Below are 19,562 nucleotides of genomic sequence, written 5' to 3'. Positions count from 1 at the left end.
GAGTCCCGTCTACCAAGGGAGGTATTGCAAGAAGTGAGTGTGGTGATTGTGTCTATTTGGCATTCTTCTGTGCTCTGGTACTAGAAGTAGGATTTGAAAACCAGTGAGGTAAGTAAATTTTTGTCCCCTGGCTGCCCAACCACTTCAGGCCTCCATAGGGTTGCACCTTCACAACTGACTTAATTCTTAAGCTGCTAAAAGCAGACGCTCTGAAAGATGGATAACAGAGGCTCTGACTGGCTCTACTGGAGAGCAGTGTGTGGAAGCGGAGAGTTAGATTTATTGAGAACAGAAGCTGAATAAGTCTAATGGACACTTTATTAAGAAAAGAAGTTACTATTAACCTGCCTCACCATCAGTGCTTTGACAAGGCACTTCTGGTGTAAGCCCTTGCCATATACTTTCAATTTTTTTCTTCAATCGATCCTGTTGGACTAAAATTTGTATAATTATTTTCAGGGAGAGAAAATTTTCTGAAACTTACTTTTTACTTTTGTACAAGCTGATCATAAACTACATGTGTGCACAACCCTAAACTTGATTCTAAGTTAGTCAGTATCTTGTTTTCCAAATTTGGTAGATAGTTCTCCCTAAAAAATACATCATTTGAAAAAGTGCCTCTATATTAATACCTGCTATCATCTACAGCAGTGTTTCTCAACCTTTCTGATACCAGGGACTGGCTTCCTCCCTTCCTAAACTGTGTCAGGGAGATATCAGTGACTGGTGCTGGTCCACGGACCGGTCACTGAGAAACACTGATCTACAGGCATTGGTGAGAGCATTGAGCTGTCCAGCAACCTGGCTGTACTCACAATTCTGGCAGACTACAAAAAGTGAACACTTCTAATGAAATAGCCTGCTCTCTGGAAAGCTACATTTCAAAAAAAGGTATGTTTGTTCCCACCCTGAGAGCACATACTGAAAGCTGTAATTTTGTAACAAACAAAAGCCCAGAACCGACGCAGACTTTCCCATAGCAGATTTCAAGTTGGGGTGACTACAGTTCCCTGTTCAATTGATGGGGAAGATGAGTTTTTTCCTGAGTGTGAAACTGGGCTGTGGCATCTGCTTCCCTTGGTTCAGCCTGTCATTCTTCCTGCTCACCTCCCGGTTCACGGCTGTCAGGATCGAGAGAATATCCTCTCCTCTGCCAAAAAATGAGAATCTCAGCATTAGCAACAGCAAAGGGGTTCACCTAACCTGCTGTCCACTAACACCTTTTGATTGCTTAAAGATGCTACTACATTATCCCATATCAAAGCCAGCAGTGCTCGCTCTGTGTAACGACCAAATAATGGATTTACCTTTATTATGCTACACTGAACAACTTACAGTGCCTGATCTGTAATTGCTGTCTTCTAAAAAAGTGAGTTGGACCCTATTCAGGTCTTTCTCTTTGTATGTATGTAGGAGCAGTGTGTGCGTGAGATTCTCTCTATTATTTTATACAGAGCGAGACCTGTCTCTGTGTGTACAAATACATGGGTGTGTAGGAACATGCTCCCATTCCCACCTCTATACAGATATTCACAGATACCTGAATGGGATGCAACTCCCTTATATAGGAGACCGTAATTACAGAACAGTTGTAATAGGATTTTATATTCTACATGTGTGTCACTGCTTCATCCTCAGATTTACACAACACCTGTATCAATGAGGGTTGTGGGGTACTCTGCCTACAATCACTCCAGGTGAGGCAGATGTGTGCAGAGAAAACCCAAGCACCCCACTAATTGCACCACTTGTATAAAGCCTTGTCTACACAAGAAGCTAGCACTGGTTTAACTTGTCAGTTTAAAAACTGATGTATCTGCAGAGCTATTTGCACCTATTTAACTAAATCACAGCTTAAATTCAACAGTGCAATTTTGTACAGACAAGGTGTAAAGCTAAGAATGAAGAGGTGACAAAATGTATGTACATACACAAATCAGTGTTGAAGCTTTTATGAATAAGATAGCTGTAGCTATAGGAGATTGAAATAAGTTGTACTAACCGTGGACAGCTCTTCTCCAAGTGCTCGCACAGTGATTGTATATACCAAGTGCCCTGGGTTGTGCTTCTGTAGGACACAAAATCCTTCATGGTGGCCATTCCAAGCAGGAAGTCTGCCTCATCTGGAATGCACTCCAGCTGAAATCTTGCATCTGCCTCTACAGAAGAATCCAGCTCTGTAGAATCTGTTTCTATATGTACCCCTTTCTGGAATGTGTCCCCTTGGCAGGCCTGAATGAAGAACACTTTTGGTTTTCCAGCAAGTGAGGGGCAGTTCATGCCAGTAAAAGAAGTGGTTAGTTCCTGGATAGATGTTTCCTGCCCATCAGTACCAAATACGATGCCTTTATCACCATGGGAGAGGATGCAGCAAACAAAGCAGTCCCGGTCCTGGTGGTCCATGCTCCGGTATGAGTGCACTGCATGACGGATTTCCTGCGCAGTGAGGTCTTTGTGCTCTGCTATCTCAAAGTGAAGTTTGGTAAAGACCTTTTTCAAAGCCGCTGGAAAGTAAACAGAAGGGGCAATTGGGGGGGGGGGAGACATTTTGTAACTTTTACTAAATAAATTAGTCACTAAAGAGAATTAGGCTCATGCTTTTTTCCCCCACCCTTATACATTTAATTCCACCTCCCCACCCCCATTACTTATGTTTTCAGACTGGGAATTTATCTCAGCTACCACAGCAATGAGCAGGAGAGAGGAAAAGAAGGATCTAAGGGCCTGAACAGCAGTGATCTAATATTGTCAATATTTTCATTAACAACTTGCATGATACAGGAGAGAGCATACTTACAAAATTTGCAAATAACATCTTTCTTGAAGTGTGGTGCCCAGAACTGGACACAGTGCTCCAGCTGAAACCCGAACAGATCACCTCCTATGTCTTATCTACAACCTTCCTGCTAATACATCCCAGAATGACATTTGCTTTTTTTCCCCAATAGCATCACATTGTTGACTCATTAAATTTGTGATGCAGTATAATCCCCAGATCTCCTTCTATGTTACGGCTGCCTAGCCAATTATTCCCCATTTTGTATTTAGGCATTGGATTTTGCCTTCATAAGTGCACTTGTCATTATTGAATTTCATCTTACTGATTCCAAAACAATTTTACATTTTATCAAGATCATTGTGAATTCTAATCCTGTCCTCCAAAGTGCTGGCAACCCCTCCTAGCTTGGTGTCAGCCACAGATTTTACAGTAGTACTCTCTATTCCATCATCCAACTTGTTAATGAAAATATTAAATAGTACTAGATCCAGGACAGACCACTGTGGAACCCCACCTGATATATCCCATCTCAGTTTGACAGTGAACGCTGTGATAACTAGTTAAATAAATTTCATACAGTAGGCCAGACCTCTTCCCCTCTCTCATATTACTCCAATTTCCCTGGAGTTTATAGATATGCAAACTGTATCTGAATATTTCTAGTCCTTGCTGTACCTGCATCAGCATCTGTTCCGTTCCGGTCTTTTATGTTTTGAAGTTTAGGCACCTCTGATCTTGCTTTTGTAAAGTCATGATTGTTCAGGATCAGGCAGATTCCACGGGGCTGGCTGCTCATTTTGTACATGTCAGGCTGTTTGGGAAAACAGATGAACAACAACCCACAACCTGCACTGCAGCAACCAGTCATTCACATTTCATATACTCCTGCTGCACGTTCAATGGGTTCAGCCTAATGCCCAGTTCCAGCGCACAGCAGCTGAAGAGCTGCACTAATGGGAAGCCAACGATTCTCCCTACACCAACGTCTCTTGTTGCAGGCTCTGTGCCACCTACTTCCCTCCTTGGTGTAGGGGGTGTGCTGAGGCCAGGATGCTCCATCAGCTACTTAGTCACCATGGCTGCAAGTGTCATAACTTAGGGGCATTGCGGGGTCTCTCTTCCGCCAACCTCAACCACCACCTTCTCTCCTCACGTTCTTGCTCCATCTCACCTATCCTTATCCTCACACAAACCGCTCCTTCCCCGCTGTCTGATGTACAGGCCTCACCATCCCCCTCAGTTACTCCTCCAAACATTCCCTCACTGCTCACTTCACACCCATTCTTCATCCTGACCTTGTTTTTCAGTCTGATCGCTTTTTTTGTCTCCCTTGTTTTTCAGTCTGATCGCTTTTGCTTGAACCTGCCCATTTCCTTCCCCTCAGCCTTTCACTGACTCTGCTCTTCTCCACTTTACATTTAATTTTTTCCACCCTATAAATCTCTCCCCCACCCTGCTCCTCGCTCCCACTCTCTCTGTCCAGTTCAGTCTCCTGCCATCCACATTCTCCTAGATTCTCTCCCCACCTCCTGTGAGATCTCACCTTTGGATCTCTCCCCACCATCCCTTAGTATCTTCCCCTATTAGAGCCACTCCCGATACTCCTTCTCCTCAATCATATCCTGCATGCCCTGACTCTCCCCCATCACAGCTCCCTTCTGCTCCAGCATCCAGGCCCTTCCCCACTCTACTGCATTACATCCCCCTCTGCCTTAATTCTGCCTCCAGCACCTTCCACGGCCACCTCCTGACAATGTTCACCCCCTGTTCTACATGCAGCCCAACCCCTTCCTGCTCCCCTCACATGGCTGTGTCTCGTGATCTTCACTCTCACACCTATGCTCTCCCTTTCCCCCAGTACTCCTAAACCTTCCTGCCTCGGCCAGGGACCCACAGCAGGGGGACAGGCAGAGACAGGGCTATTTGGCCAAGAGCAGAAGGGAGTGTTAGTGCCCTCTGCTGTCCAGAAGTGGAACCTCAGGGTTTACAGCTAAAGGAGAAATTTTATTACCTGAATTTTTTCTCTGTTAGCAGCTTCTCTCATCATTCATTACTCAAAGCTCATGCCCCTCCCTATGGCATTTGGGGGTGATCCAGTGTTATTTCTGGAGGCTCCAGGGCTAGGCTGAGGTGCCACCCTTCAGCTTTGGACACCCCATTGCAAGCCCCAGCAAAGCTCTTTGCCTCCCCACCTCCTCAGGGTATTTCTGGTAAGCGTCAGGGACAGGTCCTGGGCTTCTGTGAATTTTTTATTGCCTGCAACTTGTCCCTGACTTTTACTAAAAATACCCATGATACGATTAAGGTTGAGAATCCCCCAATTCACAGCCAGAGGAAGGGGAGCTGTGTAGGAGCCCCCACACACCTGGCAGGGACTGGATCCTCTCAGGGTTTTTTCCCCTTCTAGCCCAGCTCTGTTGCAGGGATTACCCCTGGCACCGGCCCAATAGCTGCCTCCTTGTCCTTATACTCTCCCTCAGAAGCGCCTCACCGAACATTTCTGCATTGGAGTTGTGCCTCCTGAGGGCAGGGTAGGGCCTGGGCCCTAGCAGCGCAAGGGTCAGATGGGTGGGACCAGGCAGGGCATACCCCCCCCCCGCTGTAGAGCCTGCAAATGCTTTTTCAGAGAGAGGACCACTGCTTAGATTTAAAACTGGGTGTTTACAGGACAGCTTTGCCCTGCCAGAGCAGGGGCAGAGGACTCCAGGAGGGAGGCAAGGTGGCTGAAACCACCACACTGCCGTTCACTAGATCCAGGGGCAGAGGAGGAGGAAGATTAGAAGTCACAACTGCACAAAAATGAAAACAGATTTTTTTAAATAAAATAAAATTGACAGGAGAAACTGATCCACCACCATGTTCCACCTGAGACTGGTGCCCTGAGCTGAAGGACGGAGACCAGTCCTGGAGCCTCCAGCAACAACAATGCACCACCTCCACAGGCAAGGTCACCCGTGAGTAACAAATGAGGAGAGACACCAGTGCAACAGCAGCTCCTGTATGGTGCCTGGAGAGGCTGATAGTGAAGTAGAGAAACAGGGCCTTATAGAGCTGCCATCACTGTAAAACTCTAGCATTCTGTTCTTATAATGAATGGCAATATTTGGAAGCATCAAATGGGCTGGGGGTCAGGATGAGATATTTAGCATCTAGCAGGATAGCTGCAGATTAAAATATTCATCTTTGTTTAAAAGAAAAACCCAACCATCCAACCCTAGCACAGAGCCACTCAGCTCTCTGGCACTGCTTATCAGTGTTAACTCACTCTGCCCTATCCTCTGTTCAAGAAATGGGCCCCTTCTAGCTACCCCGTGAAACAAAAGACTTTCTAATAACAGATTGCTGAAGCTTAATAACTGTGCCACATTCTGCCTGTGCCCCAACTGACATGGCTTAAGAAGAACAAATATCCCATAAGTGACATGTTTCCACCTCATAGACAGCCTCTCTGCACAGACCAAACAAAACTCACATCAAAATTTCCAGCTCATGCCAATCATTGAAAGGCTACCCTCTGTTGCCACAAGCTTGTAGGGTTTTGTTTTCATAAACAGACAGATCTGTCTGCTGCTTGATACTTTCACTGCCCACCATCTGCCCAACACAACAATATCCCACATACAGCCAGATCCCATAAAGTAACTTTTAATCCTGATTTACCTGCTGGATTTCTTCATGGATGCCTGGAGAATCCGATGCAGTCTGAGATGGCCAAAGGCTGTCCTGGACTAAAATAATCCAGAAAGAGACAATGAGGCATAGAACTAGGTAAAGCATAATATTTTATCATCTGGGAAAGCTGGGAAATTGTTACTTTAAAAGGTCCACGAGTCTGCTCTTGAGACACGTGTGTAATGGCTGTTAGCAGCAATGCAAGTACAATGAGTAAATGCTATCCCCTGGCTTCAGTAAGGTGTGTGGGGGTTGCAAAAAGTGTTGTGTTTCAGAGTAGCTGAACTGGAGTAAAATGACACAGGAATCGATCCTGTGCCAACTGGGGGAAAAAAAAAATACAAAACTGCTCAATGAATTCACTGGGAGCAGGAGCAGGCCCCTAACGCTTTGCTTCTTGTGTATCAAGGTAAGCTGCTAGGATAATAGCTTTTTATCTAATTGGTTTTTCATCCACTCTCACAACTGTGCTGACAAGCCAAATACTGAACTGGTAAAGCTATTTATCCAATAGGAATTTCAACTGCCCTATCTACTGTACTGACAAAAGCCAAATACTGTACAGGTAAAGCATGAATTTTCTATGCCTCAAGAATGGCTGAAAGCACTTACAAACTTGTAAGTGAGTGGCTTTAAACTTGTAAGTGCTTTCACCATGCCTCAAGAATGGCTCCCGAGTCCTTTCCTATTTTGGTGCATAATGGTGAAAGCACTTTTAAAGTGCTTGTAAGTGAGTAGCTTTAAAATCACATGGCCTTTCTGCACAGACCCTGACTACTGTATCCATAGTACCCCCTCCCTTTCTGGCAAACACCAGTTTACCTCTATGATATCAGCCCACTTGCTCAAGTGTGTTGGTGTATGAAATATTAAAATCTCCCTGCCTCCAGGAATGGATTTTGGAAGTTTCAGTGCGCCACCACCAAAAAAATGTATAGAGTGAAAAATAATATCTCCCTGGCAGCTAGTGTTCTTCAGCTATAGATCACAAAATACTTTTTTAAAAGGAGATCATTATCATTATCCCCCACTTTACAGAGTTGCCCAAGGTCACACAGCAGGCCACAGGCAGAGCGGGTATTAGAACAGAGATCACTCAAGTCCCAGTACAGTGCTCTATCCACTAGGCCACATAGTTGGCTGGGGAGGTAAAGACTTCTTAGAGTCCTTAACTAGATACACTGGTATTAAATAGATCATTTCTTTCCTTGCACTCCTTGGGGCCCAGAGCCTGCATCAGTATCTGATCATATACAGTCCCTGCATCTGTGCAGCATCTTAGTGAAGTCAATGAGACAGCACATGGATCTATGTTCATTGGGCCTGAGGCAGGACTACAGCCTGCACGTAAAATAAAATACCTGCTAGAGACAGTAGGCATCTCTGATACTCCTTGCCTATTCATTGCAATAAAGAGCTTTTTTTTTTTTTTTTAAAAAATCTCACTAGAGTAACTATGAAAAATAAGGGGCTTTAAAACAGTGCGTTTGGTTAGACATGGTCAAATACACCTCTACCCTGATATAACACTGTCCTCAGGAGCAAAAAAATTCTTACTGCGTTATAGGTGAAACTGCATTATATTGAAATTGCTTTGATCCACCAGAGCGCGCAGCCCCACCCCCCCCGAGCGCTGCTTTACCGCGTTATATCCGAATTTGTGTTATATCGGGTCATGTTATATTGGAGTAGAGGTGTAAATGGAGCTCACTATATATAAAGGTGAGACAAGACAAGTAGATGGATTAAAAGGAATGTGATGGATGTGGGAAAAAGAGGTGAAAATGCATTAAGAAAGTTCTAAATGGCATCTCTTTGGAAGCTAATCTGTGTCAGTTACCTTCAGAGACTCCTGTTTGGCCTCCATGTCCTTCTGTGATGTACATTTCCACTGCATACGAAAGAAATCCATTGTTTAGCTATAGATGCTTAGCACATTAAACTGATGTGTCAATTCAAAAGTAATTGATGTGGAAAAGGCCATTTTTACCATTTCGCTCTGATTCATACTCTTCAATTTTCTTCAGAAGGCTTTTGTCAATTTTCTCACAAATAGTCTTGAGGGTTTCTAGGTTTTCTTCTGCCAGTAGTCCCTTCTTCTCCATCTCAATGAAAACACTGATCAGTGTCTGGGCAATTAGAAAGTCAATTTCCTGTTAGAGATAGAATTTACTTTCCCTCCACATTCTGCATTCTACTATCTCTATCTTATCTATTTAGATTATAAGCTCCTCAGGGCAGAGAACTGTCTACTACTTACTTTGTTTATACAGTATCTAGCACAATAGGGCCGCAGTCTGGACACTGCAGTAATAAACATGATTAATAATAATGAAGCAAATAAGCTATCTAGTCCCTAGCTAGAAATATTTCTTACTGGAGGTGGGGGGAAGGGAAGTGGTGTCAAGATGTGGAAACATAGGATGGCCATTCCCAAAGAAGTCCTGTTCTCCCACTACACCTTAAACAACTTCTGGATCCGCTAAAAGCAATGAAACAATTCTTACCATCTCATTGTCCAGCTTGCACTTTGGAAGCTCTTTCATCAGAAGAAACTTCAAAGATTTCAACTCATCTGTTGTTATGTTTTCTGAGAGCTGGAAGAGCAGGTACCTAGTGGGAAAACAGGGAGTTGCTTCGCTCAGTATGAACGAGTTGGTATCCTAGCTTAATTTAATATTGTGCTGGCAAACTACTGAGAGCTCACTAGAAGCATACATGGCACAAAATGTGAAAATTGTATGATATACACACACACAAAATGTATTTTTTCCACACAGACACAAATGTTAACACAAAGGAAATTGATTTTTTTTAACTTCACTTGGTCCCAGGACAACATAGAATTCAAACACGGTTCTTTTTATGCAGCCAAAATGAGTTAGTTTTTAAAAACTAAGTTGAGCTGCACAACTAAAACCGAATATGGGCTGATGGCTTTTACAGTTCAGTTATTAGTCAATGCTTTTTCTCAGTTTTCATCACTTACCAGTAACTCCCCAAGTTCCTAACCTGCTATAGTCTATGATAAATACACTGAGACATAGTGGATCAGTTTACACTGCAGTCATATTTATACTGGAAGGCGAAAGCCCCCAGAGATGCTTTGTTCCAGGTCTATCTTACAGTCAGCATCAAGACCCTCAATGGGGCTGAAAAACCTCAAACTGGGACCATTCACATTTGAGCTGTGAGGTGTGTGTATGCATGTATTTTAATCAAATTCATAGAACAAAATCCAAAGTTTGTCCTGCAGCACTGCAGAGACAATGTAACTTGCAGATGCACCAAAAGCAAGTATGGATCTCTAAACATCTGGGATCGTTAAACAGCTTTACAGGATGCCACTGAACTACTGACAGGCAACGTTAAAGGCAGATGCTGGTAGAGAAGGGCATCCGCCTTTACTGAAGCCTCAGGACAGAAGCACACACATTGGTGAGAGGGAAGGGAATGGAAGGAAGGATGGATTTGCATTGTGTGCAGGTTATCTCAGACCGCACCCAGGGACTACTGTACAGCAGTCTCCACTCAGTCAATGAGCAATAAGGATGGATGGCAAACTCAAAACCAGAGCTGGGCAGAAGTCACGTGGGGGCCTTTAAGGAATGGTGCTTTTCACTGTCTGAAAAGGTAGTCTGAAATGCAGTCTAATATCAGTATGGGAGGCAGACAGCTGCTGTATATTCTGCGCATGATACCCTTCTCTTAGGAGCAAGCAGCTAATCTAACCCCACCGGCTCTTGAATCAGGGGTGTACTGAACTGTCCTAACTAAACAGACAATGAATACAGGCCTCCTGCCTCAGTTTCCTTGTAAATCCGACCTTACAGCAGTTACTCCCCATGCTCCACATCAAGGAGAGCCATTTATATCAGCCAAGTGCACTCTCCTTAAATTCCAGCCTGCTGAGAAGAGGAATTTGTTTAATTAGGAAACAAAGATCCTGGTTTTCATTTTCAGGCTCAGGCCGGACACACCCACAACTCCAATTGAAACATTGTACAGAACTGGGCCCTAAAGTGTTTAATGTCACTTATCCAGACCAGGAGTTTGGTTTTCTGAAAATAGGATGCTCTCTAGTCTGAGCACTAATACTATGTAATCCTCCAATTTAAATAAACAGCTGCAGCCAGATCCTGAGTAAAACATGGCAGAGCTGAGAAGGCAATAGTGCAAAGATTTTTACCGCTTTTGCAGCTCTTGGTCCTAGTGCCAATTTGTGACGGCCTGACCCCTAATATAAAGTAGGGCAGCCTCAAGGCTGCTCTATACTCTGACTGTCACCAACAGTCATTCTAGCATCTGGACACAAGGGCATGCAAGTCAAGCTCATCCAGGGATTTCCCCCCATTCTAGGAGAATCCTCAGATGGTCACTTATGCCACATGTAAATCTGCTTTGCCCTGCTAGAACAATGCAAATGCAGACTTAATGGGTCTGAGAATCTCACCCCTCCCCTGGGATGAATTACTGTTTCCCATCTACTATTTAAAGGAATGCGCAATTTACTCTTTCATTTATTTGCAAGTTGTTTAAGTTACATCAGTGTCAGACTCACATACATTTACTGTACATTAACATGCACATTAAGGTAGCAATTTATTTATACACATTATGCAAAGGGATTGCTTAACTGTTTTCCAGACTTAATGTGGCTCCCATTAAAATCAATTGCAAAACTTCCATTGATTTCGTTGGGAGGAGGCTGAGGCCCTCAGAGAGCACTTATAGACAAACCACAGGTACAAATCATGTGCAAATCATTAACATAATTTATACTTAATTTTTCATAAGGCATTAGATCCCCCACCAATACAATACAGAGCTACCCACCTGAACTGAGATACCTTGGCCCTCCCTGGAATTTGAAGCTCCCTCTCCATCTCCTCTCTGCTGGAGCTCAGTTTATCAGTTAGGAGGTCTATGCGGTTTATCCTGAACAGCAGCTCCTTTAAGAAGGACAGATTGTCTTCCTCCATCATGCCCTTTTCCTCGAGTGCTAGGAATAAGGCCTCAGGATCACGGATGCCTTCCTGCTTCCGCAGTGGGATGTGTTCAAGGCTTAGAAACTTCAGAGCCACCAGGTCTTCTGTGGCCAGAGCCTCACTGATAGTGTAGAGGAGCTTGTGGAAGTCCATCTTCTTCAGACAGCTGACAAAAGTTTATTTCAGTCGTAGATAAAAGGAAAGAAGGGTCCTAAGTGGCCTCTGTTTAGACTGTGAAGAAGAAAACAACTGCATGGATCTGGTATGGCAGCAATTTGCAAACAGTCTCATAGTAAACTTTGTACCTATTGATATTTTTTTTAATTTGTCCCTTGGATCTGCCATGCCTTTATTCATTCTAGCATTAGGATTGCATACCAGTGGGTCATCTACCTTAGTTGAGTATCTGCATCTGGCAAGGGCCAATACTTGGGCTGCTGGAGAAAATGGACCCTCAAGGGCTTGACATTCTATACCCACTGAAGTCAGTGATAAATCTCAATTGACTTCTGCACAGCTCCCGGAAGTGGCTGGCATGTCTCTGCAGCCCCTAGATGCAGGGGTGATCAGGGAAGCTCCACATGCCGCCTCCCCACCCCCAGTGCTGACTCCACAGCTCCCACTGGCCAGGAACTGCGGGGACAGCATCGGCGGGCATGGGCACTGCGCAGAGCCACCTGTCCATGCCTCCGCCTAGGAACCAGACATGCTGGCCACTTCTGGGAGCAGCGCAGAGCCAGGGTAGGCAGAGGGAACCTGCCTTAGCCCAGCTATGCCGCCGACTGGGAGCTGCCAGTGATAAGCGCTACCCAGTCAGAGCATGCAGGCCAAACCTTTTCCTGCACCCCAACCCCCAGCCGCAGGTTGGAACCCCCCCCCCAAATGCACTTGCAGATCCTGACCCCCCCCACACCCAGCCCTGAGCCCCCTCCTGCATGCTGGGCCCCAGCCCAGAGCCCCTCCTGCACCCCAAACGCCTCAGCCCCACTCTGGGGCCCCTCACCCCCCCGCCCTTGCACTCCAACCCCTACCCCAGTGAGTGAAAATGCGAGAGGGTGGGGAAGAGCGGAGGTGGGGGGGGGGGCGTTGGAATGGCAGGGGGGCAAGGGTGTTGGGTTTTGGCCATTAGAAAGTTGGCCAGCGGGTGCTGCCCACACTATTTCACTCCCTTACTGCTGACCCCAGCCCTTTGGGGACAAGGCAGGGGAGGGCCAGGAAACACCACCTCTGGGTGTAATCTGAAAGAGGTGCACCCCCCCACCCGGTCCCCTGACAGCATGAGCCCTGGGCCCTGGCCCTTAGGCAGCACTTCCACTCGGGCGCCTCTAAAGCACTTCCCGGGGGTGGGGGGGATGATCCATTATCCCCATTGTACAGCGGGGGACACTGAGGCACGGGGCGACACGGGGCCTTGCCCCAGAAGCCAGCAGCAGCGCCAGGGTCACCAGCCTGCGCCCCCCGCTACAGGGCTCCGGGCACTAGGCCGCGCTGAGCTGGAAGAGCCTCTCGCCAGGCCGCCGGACAACGATACCCCGCCCCGGGAGCGCCGCCCGCAGGGCCCGGAAGCCGCGCGCCCGGCCCGCCCGAGCAAGGGGGGCGCTGTCCCGCTGCAGGCCCAGGCGGGGGCGCAGCCCGCGCGCGCTCCAGCCGGCTCCCCCGCCCCCCCGCTGACCCCCCCCGCAGCGGAGCGACCCCCCCGGCGGAGACGCCGCCACGGCGCCCTCGGCCGTCTAAAAATCTCCCCCCTCAGCAGTGGGTTCAGCGCCTCACCCGCCCCACACGTTCATGCCGGCGGCGCCGCCATGCAAAATGGGGGCGTTCTGCCAGCCGGGCCTCCGCAGGCCAAAAAAAAAAAAGATAAAAGGGAAGCGGCCCTGCCTTTGAACCCGAGCCCAGCCCATTGCAGGGGTGCAGGGCTTGGTTGGCAGAGAAAGACGTGACTGGGCTCAGCCCCCGGGCCCACGTGAAGCACCGGCGGGGCGGTGGGAGCGGCTGGGTGCAGCCTGAAAGGAGGCGCGGGGTTCAGCTGGCCGCACACCCCCTGCCCCGGGCTGCCGTGTGCGCTGGGTGGTCTGTTACGCTTGGCAGGAGGGGGAATGCGGAGTTCCCGCCTGGCTGGGGGCGGTGGCTCCGGTGCAGAGCTTAATTTGTGCCAGGGCTGAGCCCCGGCATCGCTCGGCCTGGCCGTTCACCTCTAGGCTCGGTAGTTCATAGCTTGAGCCCCGGCACCTCTTTCATTACAAATTAAACACTGAGCAAATGTATAGTGTGATTTTTTTTCCTTCCCCTCCTCAATAAAAAAAGTATTGGAGCATTAATAAAGACGTAGCAAGTGTTTCTCGGGCATTTGCATTTAGGAGTGACTATAAACTCAATAATCCTCCACTCTTCCGGAGTTACAGGGTTAAAAAATATCTGAATTTCTCATTTAAAACAACAAAGGGGGTGGGGAGGATTTAACTGCTCAAGATTTTCAGGCCGCCCCCCCATAAAGAAGCCAAGTATATCTTTTCACCTTGAGAAAATCAACAACAATGAAGCATTTTTTCACTGAAGAACACGGTTAAAATGGAGTTGCATATCAGGTCAGTTTACAGCAAGCTGTATCCCAGTGACTCTCAAACTTTTGTACTGGTGACCCGTTTCACATAACAAGCCTCTGAGTGGCCCTCGCCCCTTATAAATTAAAAATACTTTTAAATATATTTAACACCATTATAAATGCTGGAGGCAAAGCAAGGTTTGGGGTGGAGGCTGACAGCTTGTGGACCCCCACCCCCCCATGTGAAAACCTTGTGACCCTCCTGAGGGGTCCCAACCCCCAGTTTGAGAACCCCAACTGTACCTAGTGCTTATCATCAACTTTTGATGAATGTCTTTCTTCTGCAGTAGAATGGATTAGACCCCATATGGCAAATATCAAACTCCTTAGTTAGTCCTGGGGGTGGATTTAAGCATGTACTTAAAGTTAAACACATGGCTTAAATGCTTTGCTGAGTCAGAGTCGTACTCCTTACTGATGAAACCATCTGTTCCGTATCTTAAAGGAACATCCCCTTATTTGATGCCTAGTGTCTTATTTCCCATATCACTATAGAAGCTTCTGTGTTGCCAAAAAAGATTAGATTGTGAGCTCTTTAGGACAGGGATCAGCTTTTCTTTCTGTAATTGTACAGCAGCTAGCACCAGGGGATCCTAGGGGCCGGGGTAACACAAATAATAAATGATAATAGTAATACTTTGCAGGATATAAACAAATAGATGATTTTTAGTTTGTACGGCATCCTGTGTGTCTGTACAGTACCAAGCAGATTGCTGCTACACATGTAAAATTTCTGTATTTCAGATCTTTGCACTACAAGCAGAATACTATATGCTGCTGTCCCTTAAAAATAAATTCTGCCCCTATTTTTATACAGTTGTCCTTTGTTCCTTGAAACACAAGCAATCAGTCCAGTCCTTATTCACGCACACTCCCACTGATGTTAATGAGTATTCACCAGAGTTAGTGAGAACTGGGAGAAAGACCTCATGATTTAGCTTAAAATATTAATAAAAAATATTACCCTAAGATTAATAAAAAGTACAAATATCATTTCAGAAATAGCTGGCAATGTGTGGCTTTTTAGGCTAGAACAAAATTGCTTGTGAGCAATCTGAGAAAGAGGTACCTTACTAAAATGACAGCTGTATATTCACAGGCAGCATGAGTCACCTTTGAAAGGATACCAACCGTCCTAAAGCCAGTTCCTGAGATACTTGGTACTTACATTTTAAATACAAAGTTGTCCCACCTCACGGTCTTCGCTGCAATCAGTTCTCCAGGCTGCTTTTAAAGTTAGTGGTAACTCAGCCACCTTTTCGTGTGAAGGCAAGCAGCATACACACAATTTAACTCAAGACTTCCTGGTCGCCTGATGGGAAGTGTTATGCATTAAGATGCATGTTTATTCTTGTAACCACATTGCTTGAGCAGTATGTTTTAAGGGGCGTGGCACTGGGGAGCCAGAGCCTTGTAGTGTCATTTCCTTCCCTACCTCCACCCCCAAAAGATACAGCACCCGGAAATCCTAACACGCTCGTGTGCCATTTCACCATATTTTCAAAATCATAAACAAGGGCAGTTTAGTGGTATCTGTTTTAGGGCTGTGGCACACTCAAAAGTGCACAGTTTTGGCAGATTGTTTTAAATGTGTGCTGGTGCCATTATGGCCAGCTTCTGACTCAACAGCAGTGACGGGCATAGTCCACAGGGGAGTGGCTTTTTTTTCCCAATAACTTTTCGTGTCTGAATGAGCTGAACAGTCTTCAGATATGTTAAGGACTGTTATAAAGAGGACTGTGATTAGTTGTTCTACAAGTCCACTGAAGGTAGGACACGAAGTAAAAGGTTTAATCTGCAGCAGATAATTAGCTATTAGGAAAAACTATAAGGATAGTTAAACTCTGGAATAGGCTTCCAAGGGAGGTTGTGGAATCGCCATCTTTGGAAGTGTTTAAGAACAGATGGGAAAAACACCGGTCAGGGACAGTCTAAGACAGTAGTTCTCAACCAAGAATACATGTACCCCGGGGGCTATGCAGAGGTCTTCTAGAGGGTACATCAATTCATCTAGATATTGCCTAGTTTTCAACAGGCTACATAAAGAGCACTAGCAAAATCAATACAAACTAAAATTTCATACAATGACTTGTTTATACTGCTCTATATACTGAAATGTAAGTACAATATGTATATTCCAGTTGATTTATTTTATAATTATATACTTCTAATTAAATTAGAAAGTAAGCAATGTTTCAGTACTAGTGTGCTGTGACTCTTTATATTTTTAAGTAGTTTTTAAGTGAGGTGAAACCTGGGGGCACACAAGACAAATCAGACTCCTGAAAGGGGTACAGTATCTGGAAAGGTTGAGAGCCACTAAGGTTTACATGGTCCTGCCTCAATGCCGGGGCTGGACTTGATGACTTCTCAAGGTCCCTTCCAGCCCTCTATTTCTATCAAGAAACACTCACTGAGTGTTGTTAACATTCCTTCTGAGCTAATGAACATCTTTGATAGCATCTACACTTATTTGGCATTTTTCTGCCTTCAAAAAACTGTTCATCACAGTGAACAGTCATTCCACTGAACTGTTTGTTCCTTGTAAATACAGAGAAAATTCTACTCAGAATAGCATTATATCTCAAACAAGCATTTTACATGATCAAAGACAAATGTTTTTTATAGATGTAATAATAAAAAAAAAGCTAGGACATCCCAGGTGTCCCAAAAGAAGATCCTATTATATCAGGTGAAAAACATAGACAAAGTCACTTTAGGCATATCAGGTGTGGGATATCTTCAAATCTGGGTTTTAGGCTTGGGCTAGTCTGACTGATTGCAAAGTCACATTTAACATTTTGTTAACTCCTAATTTTCTAGTGAACACAAGTCCCAAGGGAAGAGCAGCTTTTGCATTAATTCTGTAATCACATACTGCTGTGTAAATCAAGTGCAAATCCACTGATGTAAAACCAGTGTAAGTAAAGGAAGATTCAGGTCAAGGTGGGGATAAAGGTGCTGCCTGGAAAAAGCTTTCTACCTACAGAAAATCTGTGGCACTTAAAATAGCATATTGGGTGGGGAAATTCCCAAAGTGGTGTCATGGTGAGTAGTTGCTTTACTGCAAGAGAAAAAGATCAGGGGGAAGCCCATGAATGAAATTTAGGGACTTCCCAAACAAAGCAATGAAGCAGAATTTTCTACTCAAAAGTATTTAGGACACACACAAAAACTTTTCTGTTCAGTATGATTATTGGTAACACGTATCTATCTATCTACACTGCTGCCTATCATCATAATATCTGAGAGTATGTCTACACTGCAATGCAAGCCCAGGCTGAGACTCAGGCTCAGATGCTACCCTCCCTTCTGGCTACACACAAATGTCTTGGATTGCGGCTCAGACCCAAGGTTTTAGGACCTCACGGGGGTGGAGGGTCTGAGCCTAATTCCAAAACAGGAACCAGGGTTCAAGCCCTATTGTTTCACTGTGTGGACTCAGGCCCTGGGAGTCTGCCAGTGCTTTCCCACAACCCCTTCGGTGGGTTTTCTTCGTCCTCTCTAGCCCTTGAGTCACCAGTTGACTCTCAGGTGACAGAGGCAATTCTGTTCAAGTACAGTTCGGTGTTTATTAATCCTTCCATTTTATTCTGATCGCTAAGCTGCAAACACAGTGAACATTCTTCTGCCTTTGTCATGGCCACTAACCAGAATAAGTCCTTTTCCAAGCATGCTCCTGGTTGCATGAACATAGCCAGATTTTGGTGAATCTCTGCAGTGAGGTGAGCAAAGCACTCAATTTTAGAAAGAGTACCAGAAATGACCAGGCCTACCAGCAAATAGCAAAGAATTGCCCCTCAGCTCCACTATGCCTCTCCCTTAGAAAAATACAAAGCCACACATGCAGTGGTATGAACCAATAACATTTCAAATATCTGCATCGAAACTTCTATTTTCCTGTTTCCACATTTTTAGACCCCTAATTCAATTAACTCAAAATATAGAGGCCCAGATTGAACCCTGGTATTAGCAGGTACACACACACACATTAATGCCAATTAAGTTTTCGGCACGGAGTCCAATGGAGTTGCTGCTGGCCTGCTGCTAACAGCAGGGCTGAGTTTGGCCCAGAAGGTCGAGTTATTTTTTTTTGTTTTTGTTTTTTTAAACTATAGTTTAATATCTGAGAGGCTAAGATTTTCAAACATGACCAATGATTGGCATGCTCAGTTTGAGGCACTTTTAAAGGGATCTGATTTTTGGAAGGTGACTCAAATCTCTTTAAGGTTTCTTGAATTGGACCCCCAAAAATTGAGGCACCAAAATCACTAGCTATCCTGAGAATCTTGACCACAGTCTTAGGAGTTACACAGACAAACCTGAAGTCTGATACTTGCCATATCTAGTAATACCAAGGGATTATATTCTTTTTGGTTTGGGCAGCAGGCAAACTGTAGAACTTTCAAGAACAGTTCACATACATTGGGGAGTAAATCACCTAAAACCATGGTCTCAGAAGTAGCAAATAAAATTCAAGATAAATCTCACTGCTGTTCCGTTGCTTTTATTACAGAACAACTAACGGTTCCTTCCTCACTTAATCGCAGCATTTCCCGCTTTCCAGCAGCATCCACATTACAGACAACTGCAGCTGAAAGAATATGCTGAGTAAGTATCAGGTAAGCATCATGTGCAGCTGTTGTAGTCCAATCTGAAGAATTTGCATAGGAACTCGAAGTATAGGAGAGACAAGGCGAACCTGCAGAAACTTCACAATTTAACCTTATCTTTAGGAATAGAAAAGAATGTTTAATTTAAAAGCATCATGACATTATTCTCTTAGTCACACATTATATTAAGGTTCCATTTATAAACTCTTTATAAAGGATTAGTCAATGATTGATAAATGTTTTAATAAATAATCAAATGTTAGAGTCCAACAGGTCACTAGTTGCTTATAACTATGGCATAATCATAGCCCCTTCCACTAATTTCTTATTACTCTAAGACATACCGCTCCTTTCTGTAACATAGCTAGGGTGACCAGATGTCCCATTTTTAAAGGGACAGTCCCATATTTAAGCCCTCCTGCAGGTGTCCCAACTTTTTCTTAAAAACGGGCAAATTGTCCCATATTTTCTGTCTCTTCCCCCAACTCCCCATCAGTACTGGTGGGTCCTGCTGCTGGCGGATCCCTACTCGCCAGCTGCCCGCCCATTAGTGGTTGTGGGTAGGGGGTCCAGTGACTGATGATGGGGCTGAGTGTGCAAGGCTGGTGGTGGAGCAAAGCTGCAGCACACGGGGCTGGCTGCTCCTCCTGCTGGTCCATCAGCACAGTCCCCACTGTGTGCTGGCTCTGGCTGGGCTGCTGTCAGCTGCAATGACTGGTGAGTGCGGGCAGGTGCCAGCCGGTTACATGTCACCTCTGCTGCCCACCCATCAGCCCTTTACATGCTCCCCCCTTGCAGTCTTCTCCCGGCTTTGTCCCTTTAAACCCCAGCCCTGCTGCTCCTCCATTTCTCTCGCGGTGGAGCGTGTCCCTCCCCACCCCAGGGCTGGAAGCAGCTCCCGTCCCTTC

General features: G+C 45.4%; 1 protein-coding gene across 3 annotated transcripts; it reads right to left on the bottom strand.

Annotated features, from left to right (window-relative positions):
* Positions 1-300: 300 nt before the first annotated feature.
* On the bottom strand, positions 301-15,387 carry LOC144272428 (caspase-8-like). 3 transcript variants are annotated; one of them, XM_077830466.1, is made up of 9 exons: positions 15,210-15,387; positions 11,288-11,670; positions 8,959-9,064; positions 8,442-8,604; positions 8,292-8,342; positions 6,440-6,507; positions 3,455-3,590; positions 2,003-2,504; positions 301-1,150 (listed from the first exon to the last, which is right to left on the bottom strand). In XM_077830466.1, the coding sequence occupies exons 2-9, from the start codon at positions 11,590-11,592 to the stop codon at positions 1,015-1,017; spliced, it is 1,467 nt and encodes a 488-aa protein (XP_077686592.1). In that variant the 5' UTR covers positions 11,593-11,670; positions 15,210-15,387; the 3' UTR covers positions 301-1,014. The 3 variants fall into 3 exon arrangements, with proteins under 3 accessions (XP_077686592.1, XP_077686591.1, XP_077686593.1); XM_077830465.1 differs by lacking the exon at positions 15,210-15,387 and adding an exon at positions 13,210-13,328; XM_077830467.1 differs by lacking the exon at positions 15,210-15,387 and adding an exon at positions 13,210-13,328 and having other exon boundaries at positions 8,442-8,580.
* Between the last annotated feature and the right edge of the window lie 4,175 nt (positions 15,388-19,562).

This window comes from Eretmochelys imbricata, chromosome 11 (assembly GCF_965152235.1).
Source record: "Eretmochelys imbricata isolate rEreImb1 chromosome 11, rEreImb1.hap1, whole genome shotgun sequence".
NCBI lineage: Eukaryota > Metazoa > Chordata > Testudines > Cheloniidae > Eretmochelys > Eretmochelys imbricata.
This window is presented reverse-complemented; position numbering and strand designations above follow the sequence as displayed.

Bases quoted from the DNA above. Each gene is read 5' to 3' on its own strand.
- LOC144272428 (XM_077830466.1), bottom strand. From the start codon at position 11,592: ATGGACTTCCACAAGCTCCTCTACACTATCAGTGAGGCTCTGGCCACA. The intron at 8,343-8,441 runs GTAAAAATGGCC...TTTCGTATGCAG, and splicing joins GTATGAATCAGAGCGAAATG to TGGAAATGTACATCACAGAA. The intron at 6,508-8,291 runs GTAACTGACACA...GGATTATTTTAG, and splicing joins CCAAACAGGAGTCTCTGAAG to TCCAGGACAGCCTTTGGCCA.